This window comes from Astyanax mexicanus, chromosome 1 (assembly GCF_023375975.1).
Source record: "Astyanax mexicanus isolate ESR-SI-001 chromosome 1, AstMex3_surface, whole genome shotgun sequence".
Classification (NCBI taxonomy): Eukaryota; Metazoa; Chordata; class Actinopteri; order Characiformes; family Acestrorhamphidae; genus Astyanax; species Astyanax mexicanus.
Window position 1 is genome coordinate 109,760,209 of NC_064408.1, and position 27,632 is coordinate 109,787,840.

A 27,632-nucleotide genomic window follows, 5' to 3' on the forward strand; every position below is an offset into this window, starting at 1 on the left:
CATGAAAATCGAATAACTTACAGTAGTAAAGAAAATTTTGTGAGGAATCAGATATAGAAAGATTCAATTGTTATTGAAAACTTTAACCATATTGGCTCTGTGAAGGTGAAATGATTGACCTTTAGCATCTCGATAAGGTTGAGGGATCAGCAGGCCACTTTTCTGAGCATCTGTCTCGGTTTGGCCCAGGATGTGTGGGTCTAGTCTTGTTTCTAGTTTATTGCAGTGTCATATTGTTCTTTGCTCAGATATTCCATTTGTCACCTTGGTTCATAAATGAAACACTTATGTTCTTACACACACACACACACACACCACACACACACTTTCTCTCTGAGAGTCCACTCCCCTGAGCACTGGGACCATTAGATAATGATTAGGTTCAATAAAATGAGTTAAAGTTTGACTCTAAGCAGGAAGCACACCAGGCTCTGTGAGCTCTTTTCTGGTTAGTCGTGGGCCAGTCGAGGAGCTCTCTGCTGGTGCAGGTAACTATCTCTCCTTTTACCCTTTAACTCTGACTTTAAGCTTTTTCTCTTCTTTTGGCAATGAGCATCATTGTAAAAGAAAAAAGAACGTAGCCATTACATTACGTAACCCTTTCTGGCATTTGAGGAGAATTTCCTTCATAATGTCTCATTTACTGATCTGGACAATTCATTAAATTACAATATATCAAATGGCAGCAGATGTAGGTTGTGATTTTTTTAGGTGCCGGGCCAAAGGTCATTTCTGAAGCAGCTTCTCTGAGTAACCACTGTGCACTACCTGGTGTAGACTACAGTATATCACTTGCGATATATCACTTTTCATTCATTAACTGTACCAACTGACAGGTTGTCCTTGCTTGGGTGCCATAAAGATTTATGTTAAAGTTTATGTGCTCACAAATATTAAAAGATAAGCATGTAAAATTTCCAGAAACAGGCGTTTGCAGAAGAACTACAGTTCCTACCTCACTTTCTGTGAGCAATATTTAAAAATATTTCCAAAATACATTTAAATTAATCAAAAATGTTGATATTTTCTCTTTAAACACAATTACAAAGCGATAAATGTGACGAAAAACTAGGATGTAGTGAACACTGTGCCTCAAAGGGTTAAGAAAAGGTTCATAAGGATGTGTGTGTGTGTGTGTGAGGCTCTGAGGTGGCAGACATGTTTGTTCTTGGTGAACTTGGTTTGACTTTGTTGAGCTTTTCCTCAAGGGTGTTGGCCAGCTGTGGCCTTGCGCTGGGTATTTAACACTGCGGCAGGTCAAGCCCAGGAAGCAATGTTAGTTAATTAATTGATTTTTATCAATATAAATATATAAAAATTATAAATACATGCTTGCAGTGGTTAAAGCTAGTGTTTTTAACTAATCTCTCAGAATTGATTCAGATTTAGATTCAGAGGTCAATGAATCTGAGTGATTGTGGTCTGAGAAGATTTGTCGCATAACTGGGCCTTAATAGTGAAAAATCACTACTAATATATATATTGAGTCCTTCCAATGGATAACCATATATCAACCATTTCTCTCTTTTGGGAGAAATCAGTTCATTTCCTTACTATAAAGAAATGTAAGTTATTTTATGTTTTATTCTTTGTGAATAACGAACTGTACTGTACTGTGCTTTTTAATGTAGAAAAGAAAAAGTATATGGTTATTTGGAAGGACCCAATTACATGCTGAAAAAATGAGTGTCTAGTGGCAAAATGACTTCTGCTGTGTTTTAATATTTTGTAGTATTTATTCATTTTCTATTTATTCCTCTCATACTGTGAATCCTCCATGGTTTAATAGATGGTGGCACATTTGCTTTAAGTGTAAAAGATTAATAATTGTGGAGAAATGGATAGTCACGATTTACAGTCCTTCATAATGATTAATTGTCATCTTGTCTAATCCTGGCTCAGAACATTGATTTTAGCTGTGACCAAAGGAAAATGCCATCGGTGTTTTCACTTCTACAGTTAGAACGAGGCCTGAACTGATTAAATTTAACCACAAAATAGAGGCTGAGAAAGTTATTAACACATATTTTATTCATTTTGAACTTTGAACTGTTTTTTTTTTTCTTTTACATGTTTCAAGTCTTTTAACCTTTAAACAACTCCCCTCCCTCCAAAAACTGTAAGCACATCCCATCTGCATGTCATCTGGTAAAAGTAGTCATGTAAATAATGAATTAAACTAAAACAAATTATAAGGCACACTCTTATTTGGTATATGATCGACTGAAGCTGAGAAAGTTATTTAGAGATGCAGAAGGGAAGTGAAAGGAATGAATGGTGCCGGACGAGTCTCAAAGTCACCTTCCCACGCTCTCAAGGCGTGTCACCTTCTCGGTACAGCTCATTATTACTGGTCAAGCCAAACTCACAGCTTTAAGGCTATTACTCACTCACTCATAGGCCAGTGCACTGTGGCTTTTCCACACAAGCATTAGTTACAGAGGAGTATCATATATGGAACTTTAAAACACAACAGTCTATAAATGGCTAGAGGGTCAAGGGGTTAGGATCAAAGCTTTACTCAGAGGCAATTAACAGAAATTATAGTGGAGGTTATCAGCACCATAAATAAAGATCTTTTTTCACCTGACCTACACTTGAACCTCTACTATATGAGACATGACCTTAGCCTCGTACTGTTTTAGGACATCAAAGAAATACTGTAACTTTTCTTTGTAGCTTTTTTATAACACCAAGAATGAGTTATTGGAATATATCTTCATGTGTGTGAATGTAATGATTATATACAGTACTATGTGTTATACTAAGTGATTATAGTATTAGAGTAAACGTATAAAACTTTATTGTAGAAAAATGTACAATAGATTAGATGCTCTACTACACTGTTGGGCTGCCACTAGCCTGGATATAAGGTGCTATACTGTTGAGATACTGAGATTGAAGCATACAGATGTTGCAGTTGGGTCTTTAGATCCTGCACAGTTGTAGGTAGCTGAAGCTGGTGTTCCAGCTGGTCTCATAAATACTGCATTGCTGATAAATCTGACAAGCAGGCAGGCCAGGAATGTATTGCAATCTGGGAGAGACATTCTTAGGAAACCCTTGCTGTGTGTGGGTGAGCATTATCCTGCTGAAAAATGCCAGATGGGAGTGCTTACAGTGGGAGTCCTTCCACTACTAGGGGTGACTGATTTACACATGTAATAACTCTCCACATCACCACAGCAGCTACAACATTTTAAACTTTAGTATGGTAAATAGAGAAACTGGAGAAACATGTTTTTCTAAGTAAAAGCATGTAGTGAAACTTAGATTTATGTAATTCTTTAGTAAAGACTTTTAGTAAAGATGCCAAAAAACTTTAAAATATAGTGCAACATTTTTTTCCAAACTTATTATTAAGTAATGTCACTTTAAAATTTGTAGTAAAAATTACCAAAAAAGCTTTGTGGGTTATACTTAAAAAAAAACAAGCTTGCAAAAACTTTGCCCTATATTTTTAAGTAAAACTAACACATTATGTTTTAGAGTGTACAATTGAGGTAATTTGATTATCATTTTGTGATATATTGTTGGCCACTTAGTTATAATTGATTATTATTGTTGAGAAATGTTTGTGACGAGTTTGTGAACCTGGTTGGAACCTGTGATCAATATATTACAAATACTGAACTACAGTATCAAAGTCAATCGTGTTTATTTAAGGTCACACAGGCACAGATTTAGTTCTCTCTGACATTAGAGCCAGCTCAAGAATGCCCAAATAACCTTTCCGTGACCTTTTTCCAGACCATGACTCATAATGCCCACACACACACACACACACGAAGAGAGAGAGAGAGAGAGAGAGAGAGAGAGAGAGAAAGAGAGAGAGAGAGAGAGAGAGAGAGAGAGAGAGAGAGAGAAAAACGCACAGACAATGGTGAATAAAGCCGAATCACACAGTCGTCATCAAATGTCTCTCGCCCACTATTTTGGGGCCTTGACACTTTAATGTACAAAGGGAATATTGGAAAAGAGAGACCTGAAATACCCTCAGAACGCCCTCAGAGCTCCTATCAACCAAGATCACACGCCAGGTCACCTACCCACACACATGCTATTTTTATAGAATGTCAGGACATGGGGTCATACATATGTCCTCTATGTATTACATACACATCTACCTATATAGAATACATGGTCAATATGTATAATACTGTATATGTGATCTATAAGGTCCATAAGTATTTGGACATTTTTTTGAAATTCAGTAAATGTGGCTTAAATCTTAAGGAACTGGGCTTAGTTTGTTAGTTTGATCCTCTGGAGTGTCTGAGGCAGCAGAAGAACAGCAGAAGGAATGTTTAATGTCCAGGTGTGGCTTTGGCATTTGTTATTCATTGATGAATGAAAGAGATTAAAGGTCTGAAGTCTTGATTCTCAGGATGAATAGGATATTTCATTTTTAAAGATGTGTGGGCTTCTAACATTCCTCGATCCACAGTGTCACATCGGTACCAGGAATATATCGCAGAAGGCATTACCACCCACAGTGGACAGTGCAGTGTGTGGTAATGATTGTGTCCGGTAACAACTGTCCAGAAATGTCCACGTGAACAGACAAGAATCCACATTTAATGCAGGAGGCCCACACACACATATCCCAAAGGTCAATGAAACACACATGCTTTAGTTTTTATGGAATGTGGCAAAATTCACAGAGTATGATATTAGTTAATGATCTGAAGCTTTACCACATTATCTGTTAAACATGGTGGAGGCAGTATGATGGCAAGAACACAGGGTTGCCAGGTCCAACAAAAATATCCAGCCCAAAGTCAGTCTAAAATACGCCCTTCAGAATTTTAACTAGCCCAAAATATATGTCAGAGGTTTGAAGCAAATGGCAAAACAACTATAAGTGTAGGACTTAGTATTTTGTGTATAAGAAATGTATTATCAGTATTGCTATTTATTTTAAAGTTATTAATAATATTTTAACAATAGTGTTTATTAGTTCTTTTATAACAGTTTTATTTTCCAGTCAAGAACTTACTCATTTCTGTTCATGTCCTTCCAGAACTCTCTTCTCTCCTTTCTCTCCTTCACATTTTTTTATTGTCTTGTGATTTCTGGTTACATTGGCAGCCGCAGTAATTTTTAAAAGTAGCCCAAAAAACACCCCGCCACTGGAACTGCAATTTTAACTGTTTACTGGATGTAGCTGCTGACAGAAGAGGCAGAAAGAGATTTAAAGTGTATTGCATTATACTACATACAGTATATGCTCATGTTCAATTAAATACTGCAGAACTGATGTATTAGTATGTAGGATGGTGCTTCACAGGACAGATAGATATGATTATAGAGTAAAACACTGTAAAATCAACCCAATAGCTTCTTTCACAGAAGAAAAGGTGAGCAGTTTTTCCACGTATTGAAGACAAAACTGACACTGGAAGATCCACAAACCAGCCGCAAACTGAAGCTGACTGCAGTAATGGCCAGTTACTTCTGAGCCTGTGAATTGGAGAGACTATGTAAATAGTTCTGTTTTTTTTTTTTTTGTAAATCCTGAAAAAAAGTTGAATATTTGCATTTCAATCACATTTTGCTTTATTTCAAAACCACTGAGGTGTAATATTAATTCTGAATATACATGTGACTGTCACATAAAACCCTTGTATCTCCAAAATGGGGTAACTTTCTAGAAGATTTAAATTACTTATTAACATTCAATGGAACTCAAAGTAAAAAGATTTTATTCCAAGTTTTGAAATAACTGTAAGATTCAAATATGATATTTTTTGCAGGATATTTATAAACATGTTATTTACATGTATATATAATAATATGTGAGGATTAAAACACTGTGTTCTATATCCAACAGGATTTATTTTTCACGATGGCAAAAGCACATCTGCTGCTCCTGCCTCTACTCATCTGCTCTGTAAGTGCTGCGTATGTGTGTGTGTGTGTGTGTGTGTGCAGTTATGTCAGCTTGTTTTTCTATAAATCAGTAACGGTAATAAGGTACACGGCAACATTTTATTTTTAACCACTAAGTGATTATCAATAGCTATTAAAACTGACATTTTTTAGAGGAAAAAAACATAAAATATTTTTTAGACTTTTTAACACAGGGTATAATATATAATATAATTATATTGCTATTTATTATCAATGATGATTAACTAATCTGTTAAGGAGAACATGTTCAACGCATGCTTTTTATTGCCAGTACCACAACAACAAGCTGCAGAAAGCAGTCCCAATATTACACGTTAAAGCAAGAACCTTGAGTGTATTATTGTCATTATACCATAGTTCCATTATCTCTGTTTACTAAAAGATTTTAAGTTAAAGAGGTTGAGTAAATATAATTTGTTTGGTTATAAAAACTCCACAAGTTAAAATAGTTCCACCAGGAAGACTATAGAGACAAGAGTGCAATAATAACAGCTTTAATTTCGATTGTATTAACAATGGATTAGATAGCAATATACGTGAATTAAGTCTTTGGCATAGGCCCCGGCCAGGTTACCTTAATGTGGCAGAGTAATACATGGAGAGCTTCGTTTACTGTACATTACCGGTTGATAACGGCACTCCTAGAACGCCTTCCAGCCAATCATATTGCAGGTTTGGAAATTCTAACATAAATAATTTAGACTACAGTAGCATTAAATGTCCTTTCAAAGTAAAGTTATGTGGAGTATGTTTTTAGCACAGTTAGGCCTACTACAATAATAATTTTGTTTTGGATGAAATAAGAGAAATAACTGCAATAAACAAAATTATTGTTAATTCACGACTATTATTTGCCACTTATAAAATGATAGCATAATAGTATAATAATAAAAATACATCATTACTCATTTCTACAATATTACATTTACATTATTATACTATACTATTACATTATATGATATTAGTTATTGGAATAATATTGATTACAGTTATATTGTACAGTAACATAATCATATAATGTAATTATTGTGACAGGCCTAGGCACATTAGTGGGTATCTAATCACAACAAATATAATTTACCAGTATATTTACCTACATTAATCAAGTCACCCAATCAACCCAATTTGAGTATATTAACTAATAGAATTTAGATATTGCCTTATATAAATGAATTATGACACTAAAAAACACATAAAAACACACAATGTCATAAGTGGAGTTACAATAGAATTGATTCAGGGAAATAAATAATTTACTGAATCACTGAATTACTATCTGCTGCCCTAATGTTCTGTTGTTCACACAGGTTTATGGAGTTAGTCTGGAGGAAAAGAAAGGCCCACTGGACAACAGAGTGTTAGATGTGCCGGAAGCCACACCTGTGCCATACGCCATTTTTCAGGTAAGTCAAAGTCAAGGTCAAAGTCAACGTTTCTGTCATTCATACGACCCAACAAGGTAAGCTGTGCAGTCTGATTCTGACTATATAAATTTCTCAACAGTGTAGTCAGTTTTTTTTTTACATGTTTGGTGCATATAATGAGCTTGTGTGTGTGTGTGTGTCCAGTTTATTTCTGCAGCAGATGGTGTGTCAGCGTACCGTGTGAGTGGTGAGACAGAGGGGAAGATCAGAATATCTCGAGATGGATGGCTGTACCTTGAAGAATCGCTGGAGTGGAGCCCTGGCAAAACACACACTCTAACTGTAATTAACGCATGACATGCAGAACATTTTTTCATTATTTAAAAGATTAAAGGTGAGGAGTTGATTACACATATTGTATTTGGTAATTACATTTTTAGTGTGAGGAGCTAATGCAAGTAAAGGAGACCATCAGTAAGCTGAACAATACAAAGAAACCTAAAGACAGTCACCTACAGCTCTGGAAAAAATAAGAGACCACTTAAAAATGATGAGTTTCTTTGATTCTACCAAATTGAAAACCACCGGAATATAATCAAGAGGAAGATGGATGATCACAAGCCATCAAACCAAACTGAACTGCTTGAATTTTTGCACCAGGGGTGGCATAAAGTTACCCAAAAGCAGTGTGTAAAACTGGTGGAGAAGAACATGCCAAGACGCATGAAAACTGAAATTAAATCCAGGGTTATTCCAAAAAATATTGATTTCTGAACTCTTAAAACTTTATGCATATTAACTTGTTTTCTTTGCATTATTTGAGGTCTGAAAGCTCTGCATATTTTTTTGTAATTTCAGCAATTTCTCATTGTCTGCAAATAAATGCTCTAAATGACAATATTTTAGTTTGGAATTTGGGAGAAATGTCTGTAGTTTATAGAATAAAACAACAGTGTTCATTTTACTAAAAAATATAGCAAAATATAGAAAAACTGATTCAGAAACTGAGGTGTTTTTTAATTTTTTTACAGAGCTGTATATATAACTAGATACTTGAGGATCATTTCTAACTCGCTAGCATCATCTAATCTAGTCAACACTGTCAAAGAGGGAGGTGTGTCACTGTCTGAAGTTAAAAAAAAAACAAGTTATATAATTTTACAATAATTATTAATTTCCTTGAAAACTTTATTTGTATATGGTTGTCATATTGCATATGAATATCATTTTTGTAATCACTGTTGAGGTAAAGGGATTTTTCTAACTTTTTAAAAAATATTTGAGTGAAAACCCTAAGACTAGTTCACAAAATAGGTTTAACATATTATGCAATTTTCAAAAAAAAAAAAAAATCAGAATTGCCTATTAGTATGTCTTAAGCCATTATTAGCACCCCTTTGTGGTTGATCGCTTTGGGATTAAATTCCTGAGTAGTGAGAGGATTCACATCAAGTTTCTTATCTAACTGTGCCTTGAATGTGTTTGTACTGCAGATTGAGGCTCTCTCAGCGGATGATGAACCCATTGATGGACCTTACTCAGTTATTCTTCATGTCACAGATGTAAACAACAATCCTCCTGTCTTCACTCAAAGCCAGTACAGTGGAAGTATTAGAGAGCATTCCCCTGCAGGTGAGACTGACACTGCAAACTAAACTGAGTTTATTTGTGATAAAACACAAAAGCTCCCACTACTGAGCCCTGAGGAACCCCCCCGAAACATTTCTGTGGTTCTGTTGGATGTGTTGATTCAGGGGTGCCATTTCTGCAAGTGTCCGCCATTGATAAGGATGATGCAAACACACCCAATGCTGTTCTGAGCTACAGCATCGAGAGCCAGTTCCCCAACCCTACAGGCCAACTCTTCTTCTCCATCAACCCAAACAACGGAGAAATTTCCACCACAGAAGAGGGTAAGTGACCCATACAGGCTTTAGAATAGTACTGTATTCCAAATGAATGTTCAATTTTAATACTATCTGGTGTATCTGTGAACTGTGAAGGTTTTATTTTTCACCAGTAGTAAGTAATAAAGTACAGTTAAGTTGAAGTCACACTGTTATTATATTATATTTAAGAGTGTTAGTGGGCATTGACCCATTAATAATTTGGTAAACTTAGGGGTTCCTGACCTTTTTGCTGTGTGACCCCTTTTTAGAATAAAAAAACAGTTTGTAAAACAGTTTGTATATTAGTCTGCAAGCCAGCATGTACAGTACACATGGAAAGGAAACACATAAGCAATCGTGTAGTAACTTAAAAGTGTTAAACAAACCAAAATACTCTAATGCTCTTATCTGAGATGCTGTTAACTGAATGCTTGCTCTTCCTTTTCTGGGGCGGTCCTGATGAGAGCCAGTTTCATCATAATGTTTTTGATAGCCTTTGCGACTGCACTTGAGGATGCTTTCAAAGGTCTTAAAATGTTTCAGATTGACTGACCTTCATTTCTTAAAGTGTTTTTTCACTTTACTTATTTGAGTAGTTTTGGCCATAATATGGATTAGAACATTACTCTAATAGGACTATTCACTGTATATCAACTCTACCTCTTCACAACTTTACAACTAATACTCTCAAATTCAGCACAGCTGTTAACTGAAAGCCTGAATTCCAGGTGACTCTATCTCATAAAGCTGACTGAGAAAATCTGTCACTTAAGCAAGAGGCTTATGAATACTTTTAAGAATCTAAAATATGAAACATATTTTGGTTGTTTAACACTATGAACAAATAAAAAAAACACTGGATTTAAAGTGTATACAAACTTTTGACTGGTCCTGTAGACCTGTGTATTTTCTCTCTTAGTCAGGATCTACAGTTTTTTTATTTTATTTTGAAATTTATTTTTGCACAATAAAAAGAAAACACAAAATGCAAATAGTGCAGTTAGAGTCAAAACCCCAATATGGTCTTATATAAAATCTCTACTTTAATAAAATAATAAAATATTATGACAGAGATTCAACAACAATTCAACAACTTCAACAAAAGAATATCAAATTTCAGCTATATAACACAAAATCCAAAACAGTGTATATGTATGCATACAAGATACATACAAGAAAATAATTGTATGTAGTCACAATATTAAACTGAGATGATATTTCCCTTAACTCTTTTTTCTGTATTTAGAGTTTTAGTCTGATTGGATAAGGCAAAACAGTCTTTTACTTGTATTATGTTGAATAAACATAATACTAGCTAATAAACTAAAACATAAATATAATACTATCAAAAGTTGCAGTGTAAATATGTAAATATTATATACATTAGAAAATGTTTATTTTTATTTTTAAGGATAATAAAAATGGATCTCATTGGCACACTACTGCATCACATTTATAGTTCAGTTTTGGCAATATATACAGTTTATTGGACAATTAGAATTAGTGTTCAGCTCATAACTGTATTAAGGAGTGTGTAACACTGTTCTGTAATGTCCTGGTGTTCTAGGAGCAGCGTTTCTAAGAGCCAGAAATGTACTGGGACTGACGTACAGTCGTGGTGAGACTCGTGGCAGTGCCGAGGTGCTAAAGAAGAAGTTTGATGAGTTCTGCACTCCAAAGAATGAACTGCCTATTGAGAACAACCCATTCTTCACATGCGTCCAACGTGCCGGTATATACACACACACACACACCCACACACACACACACAGCATATGCTGATCACACACCCTGTGTTATTAATTACTAAGTTCAATGCTGGGTGTGTTACAGTGCAACTGGGACAATCCTCACCATATGTGAGTCTGGCAGTCTAATAATGAACAGTTTAAATAAATAGTTTGTCAAGGTTAGTTGTCATGGTGACAATATACAACAGCTATAACATTCGGAGCACCCCCTTTTTTCTACACTGACTCCACTGAACATATAGGAGCAAGTTGTAGTTCTATAATAATTACAGACTGTAGTCCTGTATCTCTGTGTTTCTCTGCATACTTTATTATTGTCCTCCTTTTAACCTGTTCTCCAGTGGTCAGGACTCCACAGGATAGACCACCACAGTGCAGCTATTATTTGAGCGGTGGCTCATTTTCTACCGTGTGTGTTGTGCTGGTGTGAGCGGATCAGACACAGCAGTGCTGCTGGAGTTTTTAAACACTGTTTTCACGTCATGTCCTCCGCTCAAGTTGATACACCTACCTTTAGCTGCTCCGCTTTGTAGATAAAGTAAAGTCAGAGAAGCATAATCTGTTGCTGCACAGTTTGTGTTGGTCATATTTTATGATGAGCACATCAGTGGACACAGGAAAGTCAGCACAGGATGATACCCAGAGGAGTATGCTGGTGGTGGACTATTCCCAGTGCTGTAGTGAGACTGAGGTGTTTAAAAACGCCAGCAGCACTGCTGTGTCTTATCTACTTGTACCAGAACAGACACTCTCGCGGGAGTGCAGACCTCTACTGTGGATAGTTGGTGAACAGGGTGAAAAGTGGATAGTAAAGTATGCGAGACAACCCTGTCATAAAAGGCACAGAACCAAAAAACAGTCTAAATTGGTAATTCCTAATGGTTATATTCAAATTCTCGTCTTTCATATCCTGAGACTTCAGGTGTTTGGAGCGTGTATTGCTCTTTCTGTTTGTTTGTGATGTAAACACAAACACAGGCACAGATTGCACATGTGGGTCCTAGATTGTGTGCATCTGCTGTCTGTGTTCCTCTTCATCCGTCCAAGTGCTTGTGTGCTGTATCAGCCGTGAGCTGTGATTAAGGACACACTCGTCTCATTGAACTGGCTCTGAAGCAGCCGACTTTTCATCAGGGCAGATTACAGCAGCCTGCCAGATTAGGCCAGACTTCAACCAGATTAGAACCTGAAACTTTCTCCATTCACACAGCCCTCAGTCTGGACGTGTCTGAGCAGGATCAAAAATGATGTTGTGAAGTCCTTGATTAGTAGAAAATCCACTACAGTGATGGGGTACACATGAGTTTACCCTCACTGGTCACTTTATTAGAAACACATATCTTATACCCTTTCTAATATACCTCAGACCATCTCATAACCTGGCAAGTTTAGGTTACTTACATAGTTAGTACTGTACGTTTCTAACATCTGAGAGTCTTTCTTTTTTTCCCAAGTTGTATGAGATTGTTCTGTCTACCAGTTAAAATGGAATGCCACAGGCTGCAACACAAGCCCAAAGCATGACTTATCCACGACTAACAGTTGGAGAGGTCTTCCTTGCATGGTTCTGCATTGCCTTGTTGAAAAATGCATGGACATCCCTAGAAAAGATGTCATGTTGAAGGCAGCATATGTGGCTCTAAGATCTCCATGGCTTTTTAACATATTGATAATACTTTTCATCTTTAATTCAGAACAAACAGTGTCTGATTCTTACAAAAAAGATCTGGAATACTGGTTTGTCTAACCATGATATACATTTCTGCTGTGTAATGCTCTATCATAGATATCCCAGATCTCAAAGCCATTCCTTCCCTCTTTTCTTTAAGAATAATTTTTTTTAAACATTTTAATAGTTTTCCTCATGTATTTATTGATGCTCTGGATTTTTTTTGTACAAAATCATGATTACAATCACCTGTTGACATCAACTGTTTGAAATAACTTCATTGATTCGTTTTTTCACCTCATTACTGCCCCTCATTACTACACCCAAAACTGGCCCCATCCCAAGCTTTTTTGGAGGATTTGATACAGGCCTGAAATGCAGAAATGGTTTATATTAACAAATTAAATGAAGTTCAGGAGACAAATCGAGAAATATTTTGAGTTCATACTGTTTGCAATCAAACAAATGTCAAAGTAAATGTAAAGTTTTTTGTTTTTTTTTTGCATTTTCCATACTGTCCAAAACTTTAATTGAACCCATTTTCCCTATCTACTATTAAAGTTGTTCCCTGTGCCTCTGGCTGAAACACAAACCCAATGCATGATCTACCCTCATGCTTGAAACGATGAAAAGATATTCTTTGCATGAATTTCTGCACCATACTATGCTCTTATTTTATCATTAATGACTATTAATTTAAACTAATAAATGATTAATGATACACCAAATGAAACTGTAAATGACCAAAAGAAAGGCAGAGGTTTCTAATAAAGTGGCCACTGAGTGCACAGTATATGTATATTCCCAGCTCTGCACTGAAAGTATTATTACACTAGCCATTTCAACAACAGTCAACAGTTATGTGTACACTTTTTTCTTTTACAGTGGATCATATCATTGTAAGTTAATAATCGGGTGAATACTCTTATATTCTTGTACTTTGTGTGTATAAAGGTGTTCATACAGGTGTTTGTTTGCTTGTGTGCACACAGAGACCAGGAGATTTAATGCTGTTGAGGATCCAGACTACACCCTGATTGTGCGAGTGGAGGATTTAGGAGGCGGAGCCCCCAATTCCCTCAGCAGCACCGCATATATCAACATAGCCATCACTCCAAACTTATGGGTCAATCCTGGGCAAATCCGCATCAAGGAAAACTTGGTTCATGAATACCCCAAGATAATAACCTCGGTCAGTCGTGCTTCACAGAGAATATTCGTGAACTTAATGTGATATTAAATGTCTTAAATGATTGTGAACACCACTTCTAATTAATGCATTTAACTACTATAAGTTCCCAGCACCTATTGCTGACACAGATGTGCAAATGCACACACAAACACACTTCTTTCCAAGTCCATGTAAAAAAGTTTCCCAATACTGTTATGTAACATATTAGATATTCTGAAAGTGGTGGTTTTGAATTGTGTGTGTGTGTGTGTGTTTTGTAGGTACGGTCCAATGACCCCAATGCACGCTACAGGCTGGTGCAGAAGGAGAGAGAAATTCCGTTCCCTTTCACTATTAATGTAGATGGAGAGATCTTCGTCACTGAGGCCTTGGACAGAGAGCAGAAGGACATGGTAAAGTATAGCTGAATAGTCTGAGTAGTGTTGAGTAGACGTATGAGTGTTATATGAGTGTATAGGGGTGTAAATATGTCACTGAGAGTAACTCAGTGCTTAGATAACCTGGATGTTAAGCATTCTTATAATGTTCCCCGAGCTTCTGCAGTGTGTGAGGAGGTAAAAGCTTACATTTAGAGTAATAGTGGAGTTATGAATATAACATTTACACTTTGCTTGATTGATCCACGGCCTTTACTCCTCCCACTTGCCCCATTTAAACCCTCACTTTCTCTCTACCTGTGTGTCGAACAACTTCGCACCCACCTTCTCCCCATCTTCCTCCTTTTTTCTTTCACTTTTCTTCTCTTTCTGTATTTCTTCAAGACCTCTGAGTTTGCCCCTTTCCCCTTTTTCTTTCAATCTAAGGACGTTGAAAATACAAGCAAAATATGTTATTTGTAATCTTAATCAAGAATGAAGACTATTTTATTATTCATGGAATAACAAACAGCCTGAGCCTGTCATTGGTCTCAGACTGCCTTCATTGAGTTTACAGTACAGCCTAAAGTATCAGAAGCAGGTTTTCCAACATAAAATGTTTCAACTGTAAAAGTGCAGAATTTTATTATGACATTTTATTTACATTTCCATAAAATTGCAGTAACAGAGTTCAGATCTGATTTTATGCTAACATCAGACTTGTCGAAAACACTGCAAACAACTTTGTACAGAGTATCTGTTAGTGCAATCATCAGCACAATAACACCATACGATCACTAGTAGTATGATTACCAGACTAGCTCAACTACAACTCAGCTACTCCCTTTTATTAACAGAGAGGCAATTGCCTGTTCCAGCCAAAGCTGTCAATCAGATTATTCCTATGTGTAACCTCCTTTTTGTAAGATATAGCAGAATAATGTTTTTTAAACTGATCACTTAAGAAGAATATAAAATTTGCACATAGTTGGATTTAGACACTGAAGAAGGACCCAAAGTTTATAGATGAAAAATAGTGGGAAACGGGCTGTTCTTTGACTGAAACATATAAGGAATAGCCACCTATTCCTTATATGTTTCAGTCAAAGAACAGCTACATGTGCTAGACCTGGGTTGCCCATGCTTTTTTCTACAGTCATTAATTTCAAACAATTCCTTCATATTAGATTTTTACAGAATCAAATTTGAGTTTTTATCTATGTATATTTTGTTGGTATCATGCCAGTTCTAACATTAATGTCATTACAATCAGCACTGATTCATGAATCAAGTATTGTGAGTACAACCAATAGCTCCATATATGTAGCTTAGTTAACCTCTAGCTAGTACTAAATATAAAAGAAGTGTAGTGTATAGTGTATAGTAACTTTTAATGTGTGTGTGTGTGTGTGTGTGTGTGTGGCGTGTGTTAGTACATACTGGTGGTTTTGGCAGAGGATAAAGATGGTGTCGAGCTGGAGTCTCCTATGGAGATCCAGGTGAAGGTGGAGGATGAGAACGATAACGCGCCTGTTTGTGTACACGCTGAAAGTGTGTTTGAGGTTCAGGAGAATGAGAAAGTAGGTAAGTTGGCATAAGTGCATAAACAGTCATACACATTGTAATCAACTGACAAACCTAGATTAATTATCTAGCATGCTGCCAATATACTGTATTTTTCGCACTATAAGGCACACCGTATTATAAGGCGCACTATCAATGAACATCTATTTTATTGTCTTATGATGTTATGTATTTTCATACATTAGGTGCGCTGGATTATAATAAGCTTAAGAAACACTTTAAGGACAGTTATAGTACAATTCTTGTGAGAATTATTGAGCAGTTAGCAGAATGTTGAATCACAATGATAAAGAAAATATTCACTAAAGATTCTCTGGAGCAGATAAACACAAACCTAATGAACTGAATGCAAAACAATGCACCACAAACTAAGAGAAACTCTTCTCTGGACAGTAGAGATGTTACTCCAACAAAAGCAGTATAAACCGTTTTAATACCCTGGATTTCAGAAGAAACAATGAATGAGTCTGTGTCCCAAAATCTTTATGCTTTACTCCATAAAGTGTATTTTCTAGCTGTACATCCAGACTGATTGTTAGTGTTGTTCATTACTTAGGCAGCCAAATTGGTGATCTGTTGGTTCATGATGCGGACGAAGAAAAAACAGTGAACTCACTGCTGCACTACAAACTTCTGAGCCAGAGCCCCACCAACCCTGCTGACGGGATGTTCCACATTGACGGCACACGCGGCAAGATCCAGGTGGCCAAACACAACTTCCGCAGGAAGGACGTTCCAGAGTATCAGCTCAAGATTGGAGTTACCAATGGAGGTGAGGTCAAACTCATATTACACCAAGCTAAACTACTTAAATTTTTGCACCAGGAGTGGCATAAAGTTATCCAAAAGCAGTGTGTAAGCCTGGTGGAGGACAACATGCATTAAAACTGTGATTAAAACCAGGGATATTCCACCAAATATTGATTTCTGAACTTTATGAATATAAACTTGTTTTTTTTGCATTATTTGAGGTCTGAAAGCTCTGCATCTTTTTTTGTTATTTCAGACATTTCTAATTTTCTGCAAATAAATGCTCTAAATGACACTATTTTTATTTGGAATTCGGGAGAAATGTTGTCTGTAGTTTATAGAATAAAACAACAATGTGATTCAGACTGATTCAGAGACTGAAGTGGTCTCTTATTTTTTTTCCGAAGCTCTATACTGTACTATACTTAAAAAATGGAAACACCTCCCATGAATACATGCATAATAATCTATAATGACTGGCATAAGCTTGTATAATAACTCAATAAGTATTTAATGATAAAAAGTAACACATAGTAACATAAATAATATTATAAAGTATGTATCTTCAAAAAGACTGGTTCCATAATGCTTTCTTATAAACAGATATTATAAGACATTATGAGACCTCTCCTAATGAAGTCACATATTTGTTTTTTATAACATGCTATGTATGTTGTTGTTAGTAGTTAGGAGTTATTATATAAGATTATGATAATCATTAAAAGATTTTGTGTATGCAATATAATGCATATATCATTTCTGCCAGAGTCGCTTGTCTATTCTAATGGACAGTTCTACTCAGATGCTGATGGTTACATTTATTATCATTCACTTTTCTGTCCACTGTGGGTGGTAATGCCTTTTATGATGTATTCCTGGTACAAACTTGATGCTGTGAATTGAGTAATGTTAATCCACTTGCCAGCCAAAAACAGGCCTTAATTAAAATCCAGTAGTTCACGCTGCCTTGCTATGAGCATGTTGGCCAGTGTTCAACCTCACTCACAAGATAATATCTCACAACTTATTACCTCAGTTCATATTATAGCTGCATCAGTGTAACTCATATAGCCCCTATGAATGGAAATGAAAGGAGTGTTGCATTCATTTATTTCCTGTATTAGTTATATATTTAAAAAAATAAACCCTGTATCTCTTTCTGTTCAGGTTTCAGCACAGAGTGCAGCGTCATCATCAGAATCATCGACATCAACAATGAGATCCCCATCTTTGAGAAGAATGATGTGAGAAACTTTGACTTTCTTGTTGCTTTAATTTCATTGTGGTTTATATGAATATCTCTGTTCTGATTGGCTGTGCTTGTTGCCCCCTGGTGCAGTATGGGATATACAGTGTTCCGGAGCTTGCTGAGGTGGGCACCACTCTGCTGAACATTAAAGCTACAGATGCTGATGATCCAGGCACAGGCAGCTCCAAGGTGGAATACCACATCACTTCAGGAGATCCAGACAAACTTTTCTCCATAGAGGTTGATGACGCCACTGGAGAGGGCAGAGTCTACATTGCACAGGTCTGGAAACCGTATATCCTGCATCCTGCGGACTGAGCCAAACAACCAAACAAGCTGGTTGACTAGGTGGTTTATCAGAATTACCAACTTGGTCAAGCTGGTCATCAATCAGGTTGTAAAGCTGGTTGACTAGTTTGGTCAAGCTGGTCATACTAGCAATATCAGGCTAGTCATGGTGGTCAACTAGCTTGATTATGATGGTCTTGCTAAAATGCTATTATGCAACGTGTTTCGGCACTCAGGCCTTCATCAGGGTTAAAAGACAAAAGTTAATAACGTGCCATGTTAATATGTTTTAAAACATACATGATTACAAAACAACCAATGAAAACACACTAAGTACTGAAGGTCACATAATCAGCCAATGAGGGTCTGACAGCTCAGTTCCACAGAGGAACCACTTCCACCCAAAACTCCTTAGAAGTCTTTCTGAAATTCACAAACACAGTTCCCCCATCAATTTTATTAAAAAAAAATAATTTTGTGCAAGAACACTGTTCTGATTTTTTCCAGTGAACTGGTTAATGAGGATCTTGGCCGCTACAGGGCTCCAGAGTCATCAGAGATGATTTAACTCGTTTACTGATATAAATGAACAGCCTCAATAACAGTAGCAGTTTCTGCAGATAAACACAGAAAACAAGTACATAAACAAAAGCAGTATTTCTAAATTATCATTACATACAGTATTAGCTGAACTAATAGACTGACTGCAGAGAGGGGAATAAGGCATAATTGTAGAAGCTGTTAAATATAAACCCTTGAAAGTTCATCTGAATCCTCCAAAAACCCAACTTACAGCTCAAGTTAACAGTTTAAATGAGGAGCTGAAACTTACATATCTCTGACTGCTAACTGCTGCCTGTGACTCAAGCAGCAAGAGGTACGTACATCAAAATAAAAGTCCTCCTCTAAACATAAGTTTTCACAAGGTACTGGGCAGCGCAAGCACTGCAAATTATAAGTAGCTAGACCAAACACTAATTCATTTAACAGAGAATGTCCAATATGAAGAATTCCCAAAAAACTCTCAAAGATGAAAAAAGTAATTCAATCCAGACACCCATTTTTCCAAATTTCAGAAGAAACTCTTTTATCGTAAAATACTCATTCATACCCTCAGGAAATAAAGGTTGCCCTCTTTTTTCCTTTTTTTATTCTGTATTACCTTCTTTTTCTTTATTACCCCCTCTCATTGACTGAGGATGTAACCTTCACTACTTGGAGTGTTCTCATTGGTTGATTTGTAATCATGTATGTTTTTAAAAACTGGGTCTTTTAACCCTAATGGGTCTTTTAACCCTAAGTGCTGAAATGCCTTGGTCATTTTTTGTATCTCTAATATATCAGAAAATCTCCAGGCAACTAAGTGCTGCTGGTTTTTACTATTTTTGATCACTGAATTTGTTGCCAGGTACCTTGTTGTGCAGCGCACATTGCAACAAATCCATCCACATTCTACTACTAGTTGAAATTTACCAGTCTGATAAAGTAGAAGTACAGTCTCTGGTACAACTGGTTTTCTTGATCCTACTCATTTTATTTCTCTCTATAGCCTTTGGATTATGAGGTTCAGTCTACCTATCAGCTTCAGATTGATGCTCGTAATCCTGAGCCGCTGATTGAGGGGGTTCAGTACAATGAAAGCTCCAGTGCAGTCGTGGTCATTCAGCTGGTGGACGTGGATGAGCCTCCTGTGTTTAGTGTGGACATCCTAAACGTCAACGTCCCAGAAAATGTGACAGTGGGGACCGTCCTCTTGACAGCTGAAGCCAAGGATCCAGAGGAGAAAAAGATTAAGTAATTTATCATTTTAAAACTGTATTACTGCTGATCATTTTACTATCATAGAATATGATCCTCTTAACTGGGTTAATATCAGTAAAGTAGGCTTTTTTGTGTCCGAAGCATAGTTGTTTGAATTCAATACAAACACTATGTAATAATAATTTTTTTAACATTTAAATTCATGTTGGGAGTGTGTTTTTCTTTCTATGTCCTCAGTATTGCCTGGTTCAGTGGAATAATTATTTTAACTCCTTAAATAACACAACTTTTTAAAGTTTTTATTTTTTTAAAGATTGGAATTTTTTAATTAAGCTAACATGTGCAAGAATTATCTGTCCAATCTGTCATTCTGCGATGACCAAGCCCATTTAAGAAAATAACCTCTTATATCAGTTACATTACAGCCTCCATACTGTTTTAAGACACGCAAGTTCAGCAATTAATTTTATTTAATATTTTGAATATTTTATTCGTATTTTACTGCAAGCTTAAGTTATCCACCCTGTCATTGTAAAATAACAACATTTTACAAAATCAAAATGTATCTTTGAAACAGGACAAAGTCACCATGAACAAATCAACATGCCTAGATCAATCATGTTTTAATCAAATGCCAATTTTTCTACAAGCTGTGAAAATGTAGTTTAAAGTCTAAAGAATAAAAAAATCTTAAGTAGTTTTGAAATTTATGAGACATTTAAGGTCACAGTATTCTGATTATGACCCTGATTATGTGTGTATGTGTGCTGTGTGTCAGGTTTAGGCTGGAGGACGATGAGCACGGCTGGCTGGAGGTGGATCCTGACTCTGGAGAGCTGAAGACTAAAGCAGAGATGGATAGGGAAGTGGTTGAACAGCTTAAAGTCCGTATCATCGCCTACGAGACAGGTAGGAGCACTGTTAATGAAGCCTAGGAAAAGGCCACTGCATGTTTCTGAACAGAGATTCTTATCATTGAAAGGTCATTGTTGCTTTTTCTTTAAGGAATAGCTCACCTAAAAATGCTAGCATGGCTCAAATTCACTGAAAGCTAGAAGACCATGCTAACCTGGAGATTAGCAATTAGACTGTCAGACAAGACCTTTTATTTGACTGAATAAATGTTTTATTTGTGTAAAATGCCAATTCCAGGTATTAATTTCCAAAGCGCAGAAACAGAACCATACAGATATAATTAGGGATGCAACTGCTTATTGAAGAAATGGTCTAAAATTTAGATTAGATCAGATCAATTAGTTCGTGACTTCATCATGCATTCTAGATTCACAGATTATTCTCCAAATTTTAATCGTAACAGCCCAAAATACACTTTTACTGCTGCAGTTAAAGTAGTAAAATCCCTCAATACCTATGCAGAGTTGCACTGAAAACATACAGACTGTGCAGCTGTCTATCATGTGATCAGAGCATGTGGAGTTTTAAAATAAAAAATACATATATAAATGAAAAAGGGACACAAAATACATTCTACCTTTAAAGGGATACATATGTATATATTTATATATAAATATTTCGTTTTGCTGTATTTTATTGTGCAACATTGCAAATGCAAACCGTGTTAAATGTGAGTTTATTGTTATTTATATTTTTATTAGCAGGAAAGTTAATTAAAGCAGTAAATTTAATTATATTGATTTTTAGAAAAATTTATTTAAAAGCAAAATTACCAGCTGATGCATATGCACATAGAAGTAATTTGGTGTATGAGCAATTCATAATCTAAAAATCTATTCAGATAATTTGACTTTCAAAATAGGCAATTGTTACAGCCCTGTGTATATATGTTTAACTTTCAATATATATATATATATATATATATATATATATATATACACTGCTCAAAAAAATAAAGGGAACACTCAAATAACACAATATAACTCCAAGTAAATCAAACTTCTGTGAAATTAAATTGTCCACTTAGGAAGCAACACTGATTGACAATCAATTTCACCTGCTGTTGTGCAAATGGAATAGACAACAGGTGGAAATTATTGGCAATTAGCAAGACACACTCAATAAAGGAGTGGTTCTGCAGGTGGGGACCACAGACCACTTCTCAGAACCTATGCTGTCTGGCTGATGTTTTGGTCAGTTTTGAATGTTGGTGGTTCTTTCACACTCGTGGTAGCATGAGACGGACTCTACAACCCACACAAGTGGCTCAGGTAGTGCAGCTCATCCAGGATGGCACATCAATGCGAGCTGTGGCAAGAAGGTTTGCTGTGTCTGTCAGCGTAGTGTCCAGAGGCTGGAGGCGCTACCAGGGGACAGGCCAGTACACCAGGAGACGTGGAGGAGGCCGTAGGAGGGCAACAACCCAGCAGCAGGACCGCTACCTCCGCCTTTGTGCAAGAAGGAACAGGAGGAGCACTGCCAGAGCCCTGCAAAATGACCTCCAGCAGGCCACAAATGTGCATGTGTCTGCACAAACGGTTAGAAACCGACTCCATGAGGATGGTATGAGGGCCCGACGTCCACAGATGGGGGTTGTGCTCACAGCCCAACACCGTGCAGGACGCTTGGCATTTGCCAGAGAACACCAGGATTGGCAAATTCGCCACTGGCGCCTTGTGCTCTTCACAGATGAAAGCAGGTTCACACTGAGCACATGACAGACGTGACAGAGTCTGGAGACGCCGTGGAGAGCGGTCTGCTGCCTGCAACATCCTTCAGCATGACCGGTTTGGCAGTGGGTCAGTAATGGTGTGGGGTGGCATTTCTTTGGAGGGCCGCACAGCCCTCCATGTGCTCACCAGAGGTAGCCTGACTGCCATTAGGTACCGAGATGAGATCCTCAGACCCCTTGTGAGACCATATGCTGGTGCGGTTGGCCCTGGGTTCCTCCTAATGCAGGACAATGCTAGACCTCATGTGGCTGGAGTGTGTCAGCAGTTCCTGCAAGATGAAGGCATTGAAGCTATGGACTGGCCCGCCCGTTCCCCAGACCTGAATCCGATTGAGCACATCTGGGACATCATGTCTCGCTCCATCCACCAACGTCACGTTGCACCACAGACTGTCCAGGAGTTGGCGGATGCTTTAGTCCAGGTCTGGGAGGAGATCCCTCAGGAGACCATCCGCCACCTCATCAGGAGCATGCCCAGGCGTTGTAGGGAGGTCATACAGGCACGTGGAGGCCACACACAATACTGAGCCTCATTTTGACTTGTTTTAAGGACATTACATTAAAGTTGGATCAGCCTGTAGTGTGTTTTTTCACTTTAATTTTGTATGTGGCTCCAAATCCAGGCCTCCATTGGTTAATAAATTTGATTTCCATTGATGATTTTTGTGTGATTTTGTTGTCAGCACATTCAACTTTGTACAGAACAAAGTATTCAATGAGAATATTTCATTCATTCAGATCTAGGATGTGTTATTTGAGTGTTCCCTTTATTTTTTTGAGCAGTGTATATATTATATACCTTAACTTTCAATGAATGTCAATGTAAAATAATCTTATTCCGTTTTTGATCATTTATATTGGTTTATTTATCTAAACTGAAATTCTGCCACAATTTAAAGAACAATCAAAACATTTATATTGTATCAAAACTATACATTTCTAATAATTGATATCAGAGGAGGTTAATGTGTGTCCCATAATGCATTTTGGAATGAAACTATACATGCTCTAGGTTGCTAGCCGTCATTGTATTTAAACGTTTCTGTGTTGATGTCTTTGTGCTTCATCAGAGGATCAGAAGCAGGAGGTTGAGAAGGAAGTGTCCATCCAGCTGTTGGATGTGAACGATAACTTCCCTAAGCTGCAGAAGACTCAGGGATTCATGTGTGTGAAACAGCTGACCCCGCTGGTGCTGACCGCTGTGGACGGTGATGCGGAGCCCAACGGAGAGCCCTTCACTTTCTCTTTGAATATGGTCCGCAAATCACCTAACTGGGAGATCACTCCAGTGGACGGTGGGTGGAGGGTTAGATTGTGTATAATGCTGAACGCTGAGAAGCTTTCTCTAATGCTGACAGTAACAATAATCCAATTGGATGTCTGACGTGAGGAAAACTGTTTCTGTGTGTTCTGTAGGAACATCAGCTAAACTGATTCTGAAGAAGAGACCCACCACTGACCAGACCTACAACATTCCCATTAACATCAAGGACAACGCAGGCATGGGTGTTACTCATAAGTTTGAAGGTAAAAAGCCTTTTCATTAAACTGTTACATTTAATTGTAATGTTAAATGTTTTGGCACAGGAACTAGTATTGTGTTCCATGACCCATAATTTGTTGCTACGGCCCTGATCCCTCTCATTCATTACCACCAGAGAGATTGTCTAATAAAGAGTCCAGCTACTGACTGCTGTATAAATGATAGCTCTCATGATGTTTGTCCTGATGTCCATACAAGGATAAAATCCCTCCCTTAAAAAAAAAAGAACCAATCAGCTTGCTAGTGCATTATTAGGTCAAACACTATAAACTTGTCATGAGTTTTTTATCAGATTTCAATCAGTGATTTCTCTCTCTCTCTCTCTCTCTCTCTCTCTCTCTCTCAGTGCGAGTATGTAACTGTACTGAGTTGGGCTACTGTTACATGGAACCAGGGACTCACGCCTGGATGATGGGTGTATCCGGCACAGTCGGCATTCTAGGAGGAGTATTGGGATTTATCTGTAAGTTATTTTTATATATACAGTACAGGCCAAAAGTGTACTTTTTTTTCAATGCGTTTTCCTTATTTTCATGACTATTTACATTGTAGATTCTCACTGAAGGCATTGAAACTATGAATGAACACATGTGGAGTTTTGTGCTTAACAAAAATGGTGAAATAACAAAAAAAAAATTATATTCTAGTTTCTTTAAAATAGCCACCCTTTGCTCTGATCACTGCTTTGCACACTCTTGGCATCATTCTCTCAATGAGCTTCAAGAGGTGGTCACCTGAAATGGTTTTCCAACAGTCTTGAAGGAAGGAAGGAGTTCCCAGAGGTGTTTATTAGCACTTGTTGCCCCTTTGCCTTCTTCACTCTGTGGTCCAGCTCACCTCAAACCATCTGGATTGGGTTCAGGTCCGGTGACTGTGGAGGCCAGGTCATTTTTTGTTAAGTACATAAAACTCCACATGTGTTCATTCATAGTTTTGATGCCTTCAGTGAGAATCTACAAATGAAATGGTCATGAAAATAAAGAAAATGCATGGAATGGAAAAGTGTGTCCAAACTTTTGGCCTGTACTGTATAAATATATAAGGGCCTTAGGGCCTTTCTCATAGGCCCAACAGTGGCAACCTATTGTGATTTTACAGTGAAATCTGTCACAGTAATGTATATATATTAAATATATTATGTTGAACATACAATGCACTGGCAGGTACAGAGTGTAATAATAATAATGAACATTTGTAATGTTTTGCAGTGCTGCTCCTGATCATCGTCATTTACCGCATCAAGAAGAATGACAAGAAGAAGGACAAAAACATGGCTGACGGGGAAACCACCGTCATGCTCTAGATGCCGTGTCCAGTTGCGCCCTCGGTCGTCACATGCGCACATGGTGGTTCGTTCAGTTCAGCCTCTGTTTCAATTTACTTTCTCTCTGAAATTCACAAAGAGACTGTACTGTCTGACCTCAGAGGGAGGAAGGAAGGGAGGGGTGTATTTTAAAATTGGCTGGTAATACAGTGTAGCTGTGCACATAAGAGGTTCTCCTTGTAACTTATTATATGTGAGTACGGTCATGTTCTGTTTTGGACTATACAAACTGTCCTAACACAAACTCCTCAACAGTCTCACTATTATATTTCCCAGGTCAAAAAACTTCCTGTATCCTGGATCTATCAAATAAATTAAGAGTCTTATGACAAAAGATGCCCAGTTTTACATAATTCTTCCAAACATAAACCTATATCTATGTACGTCAGCCCAGACCATGGTACAAAGTCTTTATCCAATAGCTAATAATAAACATTGAACCCTTTTGTCCCTTTTGGTTCTTTAGAAAAACACTTTTTTAAATAAGTGAGAAAACCTTTTAGTTAGTGATGCGACAGTTCTTTAAACCTTTAAAATGTCTTTTAAAATAATTTCTTCTACAACATTGCTCCCAGCAGCTCAAATCTGATTCATTGGCATAATAGATTTGAAAAGGACGGACTTTTTTATTGTGAACAATACCAACAAGGCCAAATCTTGCTTTTTCAATTTGATTTGATCTTTGTTTTATGTGGCATGAAATCTGATTCAGATTGTGAACAGAGTGTGAACAAAAAAACTTTTATGCCACCTTTTTAAGTATATGCTACCTATAATCTCAACCTAATTATACTTTTATACATTATGACTTATAGGGCCCTATGATTTCTGCAGTGCAGAGAACATGGACAGAATAGCCAAATTAAAATTAAAATGAATTTCAAATACAATGACAAAACATTTTACAAATAACTTATATATATATATATAAAACATCTTAATTAGATAAGATGTTAATGCCCTCTAAATATTTAGGCAGCTCGTATAATCTTTGACCCATAACAGCAGCTCAACCATTTTTACTGTACCTGACTCTCTGCATTTTTCTGACAGTTGATCTTTACACTGTGCCATATTTTTGTGATAAATGGACCAATAGAAATTAGTGCTGCATATATATATACATACTATATATATACTATATGTGTATAGTTTTGTCGTTGTCATCACAATGTTCACATGCACAATAATAATATCACAGGATGTGCAATATCATGTAAGACAAAGCATGCATGTAATTCCATGACTTTCATAAAAAGTTTTATATAACATATCTATGAGAGTTAGATTATATCTGCCTAAACACCTTTTTATGTTCATGACATGTTCATTGATTTCTGATAAAATATGGTAAAAACAATCCTGTATTATTTAATATAGTACAATATACGGCAGAAACAGGAAAATCATCTTTTTACATTGATTTTTCATTGAGAGAATTAGTAAGTGAGATACAGAGAGATTTTTGTGTGATGTGTGGTGTGACAGTACAGAAACATTATCTGATTATCTGATAATGAAGAGCTTGTGAGGTAGAATATAAATGGAACAATTGGGCTGGGCCCTGTGTGTAACCCCAATTATTAGGTGCAGGATTAGTTTTTATCTTATCCTGTATCATCCCCCCATTGCCTTTACTAATTAACCCTTTTAGACCCTCTTGTTTAAGAGGGTGGAATAAATTATGAAGGAGCTTATTTAGCTAGCTGTTTTATCATTAACACTCCATCTGCTCTCTGCCTGTATTCTCCAGCTGAGGAGGCTGGTCTTCGCTATTACCTGCTGCTACTGAAGATGATTATGATGATGATGATGATGATGGTGATTGTGTTGATTTTGTGTGAGTGTGATCAGTGCGGGTCTGTACTACTGCATGCTCTGTTAGTGTAATAAGTGCTTTACTGTAATGCTAGGTATAATCTTATATTTATTCTTATAATGTAAAATCAGTATAAAAGTGTTGAAATCATGCTGAAGTTTTGAAACCAAGGGTCTCTTATTCAGCTTTATACACTCTCTTCAGAATAGAAAGTTATTCTCTATTACATGAACTATAAGTCACATCTTTTTGTTCTGTTAATAAACATCCCCTTTAAATAAGAATATAAACATTTCAGCAACACTGTACTCTAAACAATAAATAAATGTGTGAAAAGTGGGACAAACTTTTTTTTTAAGAACTCAAATAAGGTTTCATACCAATGAAAGGGTTCTCTTAGATCTGTAATTGTAATGTAATTCAACTAAATTACATCAACAAGTGTAAGAATCTGTGTGACTTTGACAAGAGCCAATCTGTCCTGGCAAGAAAACTGGATCAGAACAAATTAGGCCGAATATTTTTGAAAGGCT

At 36.8% G+C, this 27,632-nt stretch overlaps 1 protein-coding gene across 1 annotated transcript; it reads left to right on the forward strand.

The window, feature by feature from the left end:
* The first annotated feature begins 402 nt into the window (after nucleotides 1–402).
* Nucleotides 403–27,251, forward strand: cdh17 (cadherin 17, LI cadherin (liver-intestine)). The gene is made up of 19 exons (XM_022679643.2): nucleotides 403–488; nucleotides 5,834–5,893; nucleotides 7,221–7,316; nucleotides 7,482–7,619; nucleotides 8,771–8,909; nucleotides 9,032–9,190; nucleotides 10,734–10,898; nucleotides 13,579–13,778; nucleotides 14,039–14,170; nucleotides 15,568–15,718; nucleotides 16,275–16,490; nucleotides 17,636–17,712; nucleotides 17,808–17,999; nucleotides 19,555–19,799; nucleotides 20,545–20,675; nucleotides 23,484–23,708; nucleotides 23,830–23,940; nucleotides 24,303–24,419; nucleotides 25,165–27,251. The coding sequence occupies exons 2-19, from the start codon at nucleotides 5,849–5,851 to the stop codon at nucleotides 25,257–25,259; spliced, it is 2,634 nt and encodes an 877-aa protein (XP_022535364.2). The 5' UTR covers nucleotides 403–488; nucleotides 5,834–5,848; the 3' UTR covers nucleotides 25,260–27,251.
* Nucleotides 27,252–27,632: the final 381 nt, after the last annotated feature.

Coding starts and splice junctions, on each gene's coding strand:
- cdh17 (XM_022679643.2), top strand. CDS start 5,849: ATGGCAAAAGCACATCTGCTGCTCCTGCCTCTACTCATCTGCTCT. Junction 8,910..9,031: donor TAGAGAGCATTCCCCTGCAG/GTGAGACTGACA, acceptor GTGTTGATTCAG/GGGTGCCATTTCTGCAAGTG. Junction 23,941..24,302: donor TGTTACTCATAAGTTTGAAG/GTAAAAAGCCTT, acceptor TCTCTCTCTCAG/TGCGAGTATGTAACTGTACT.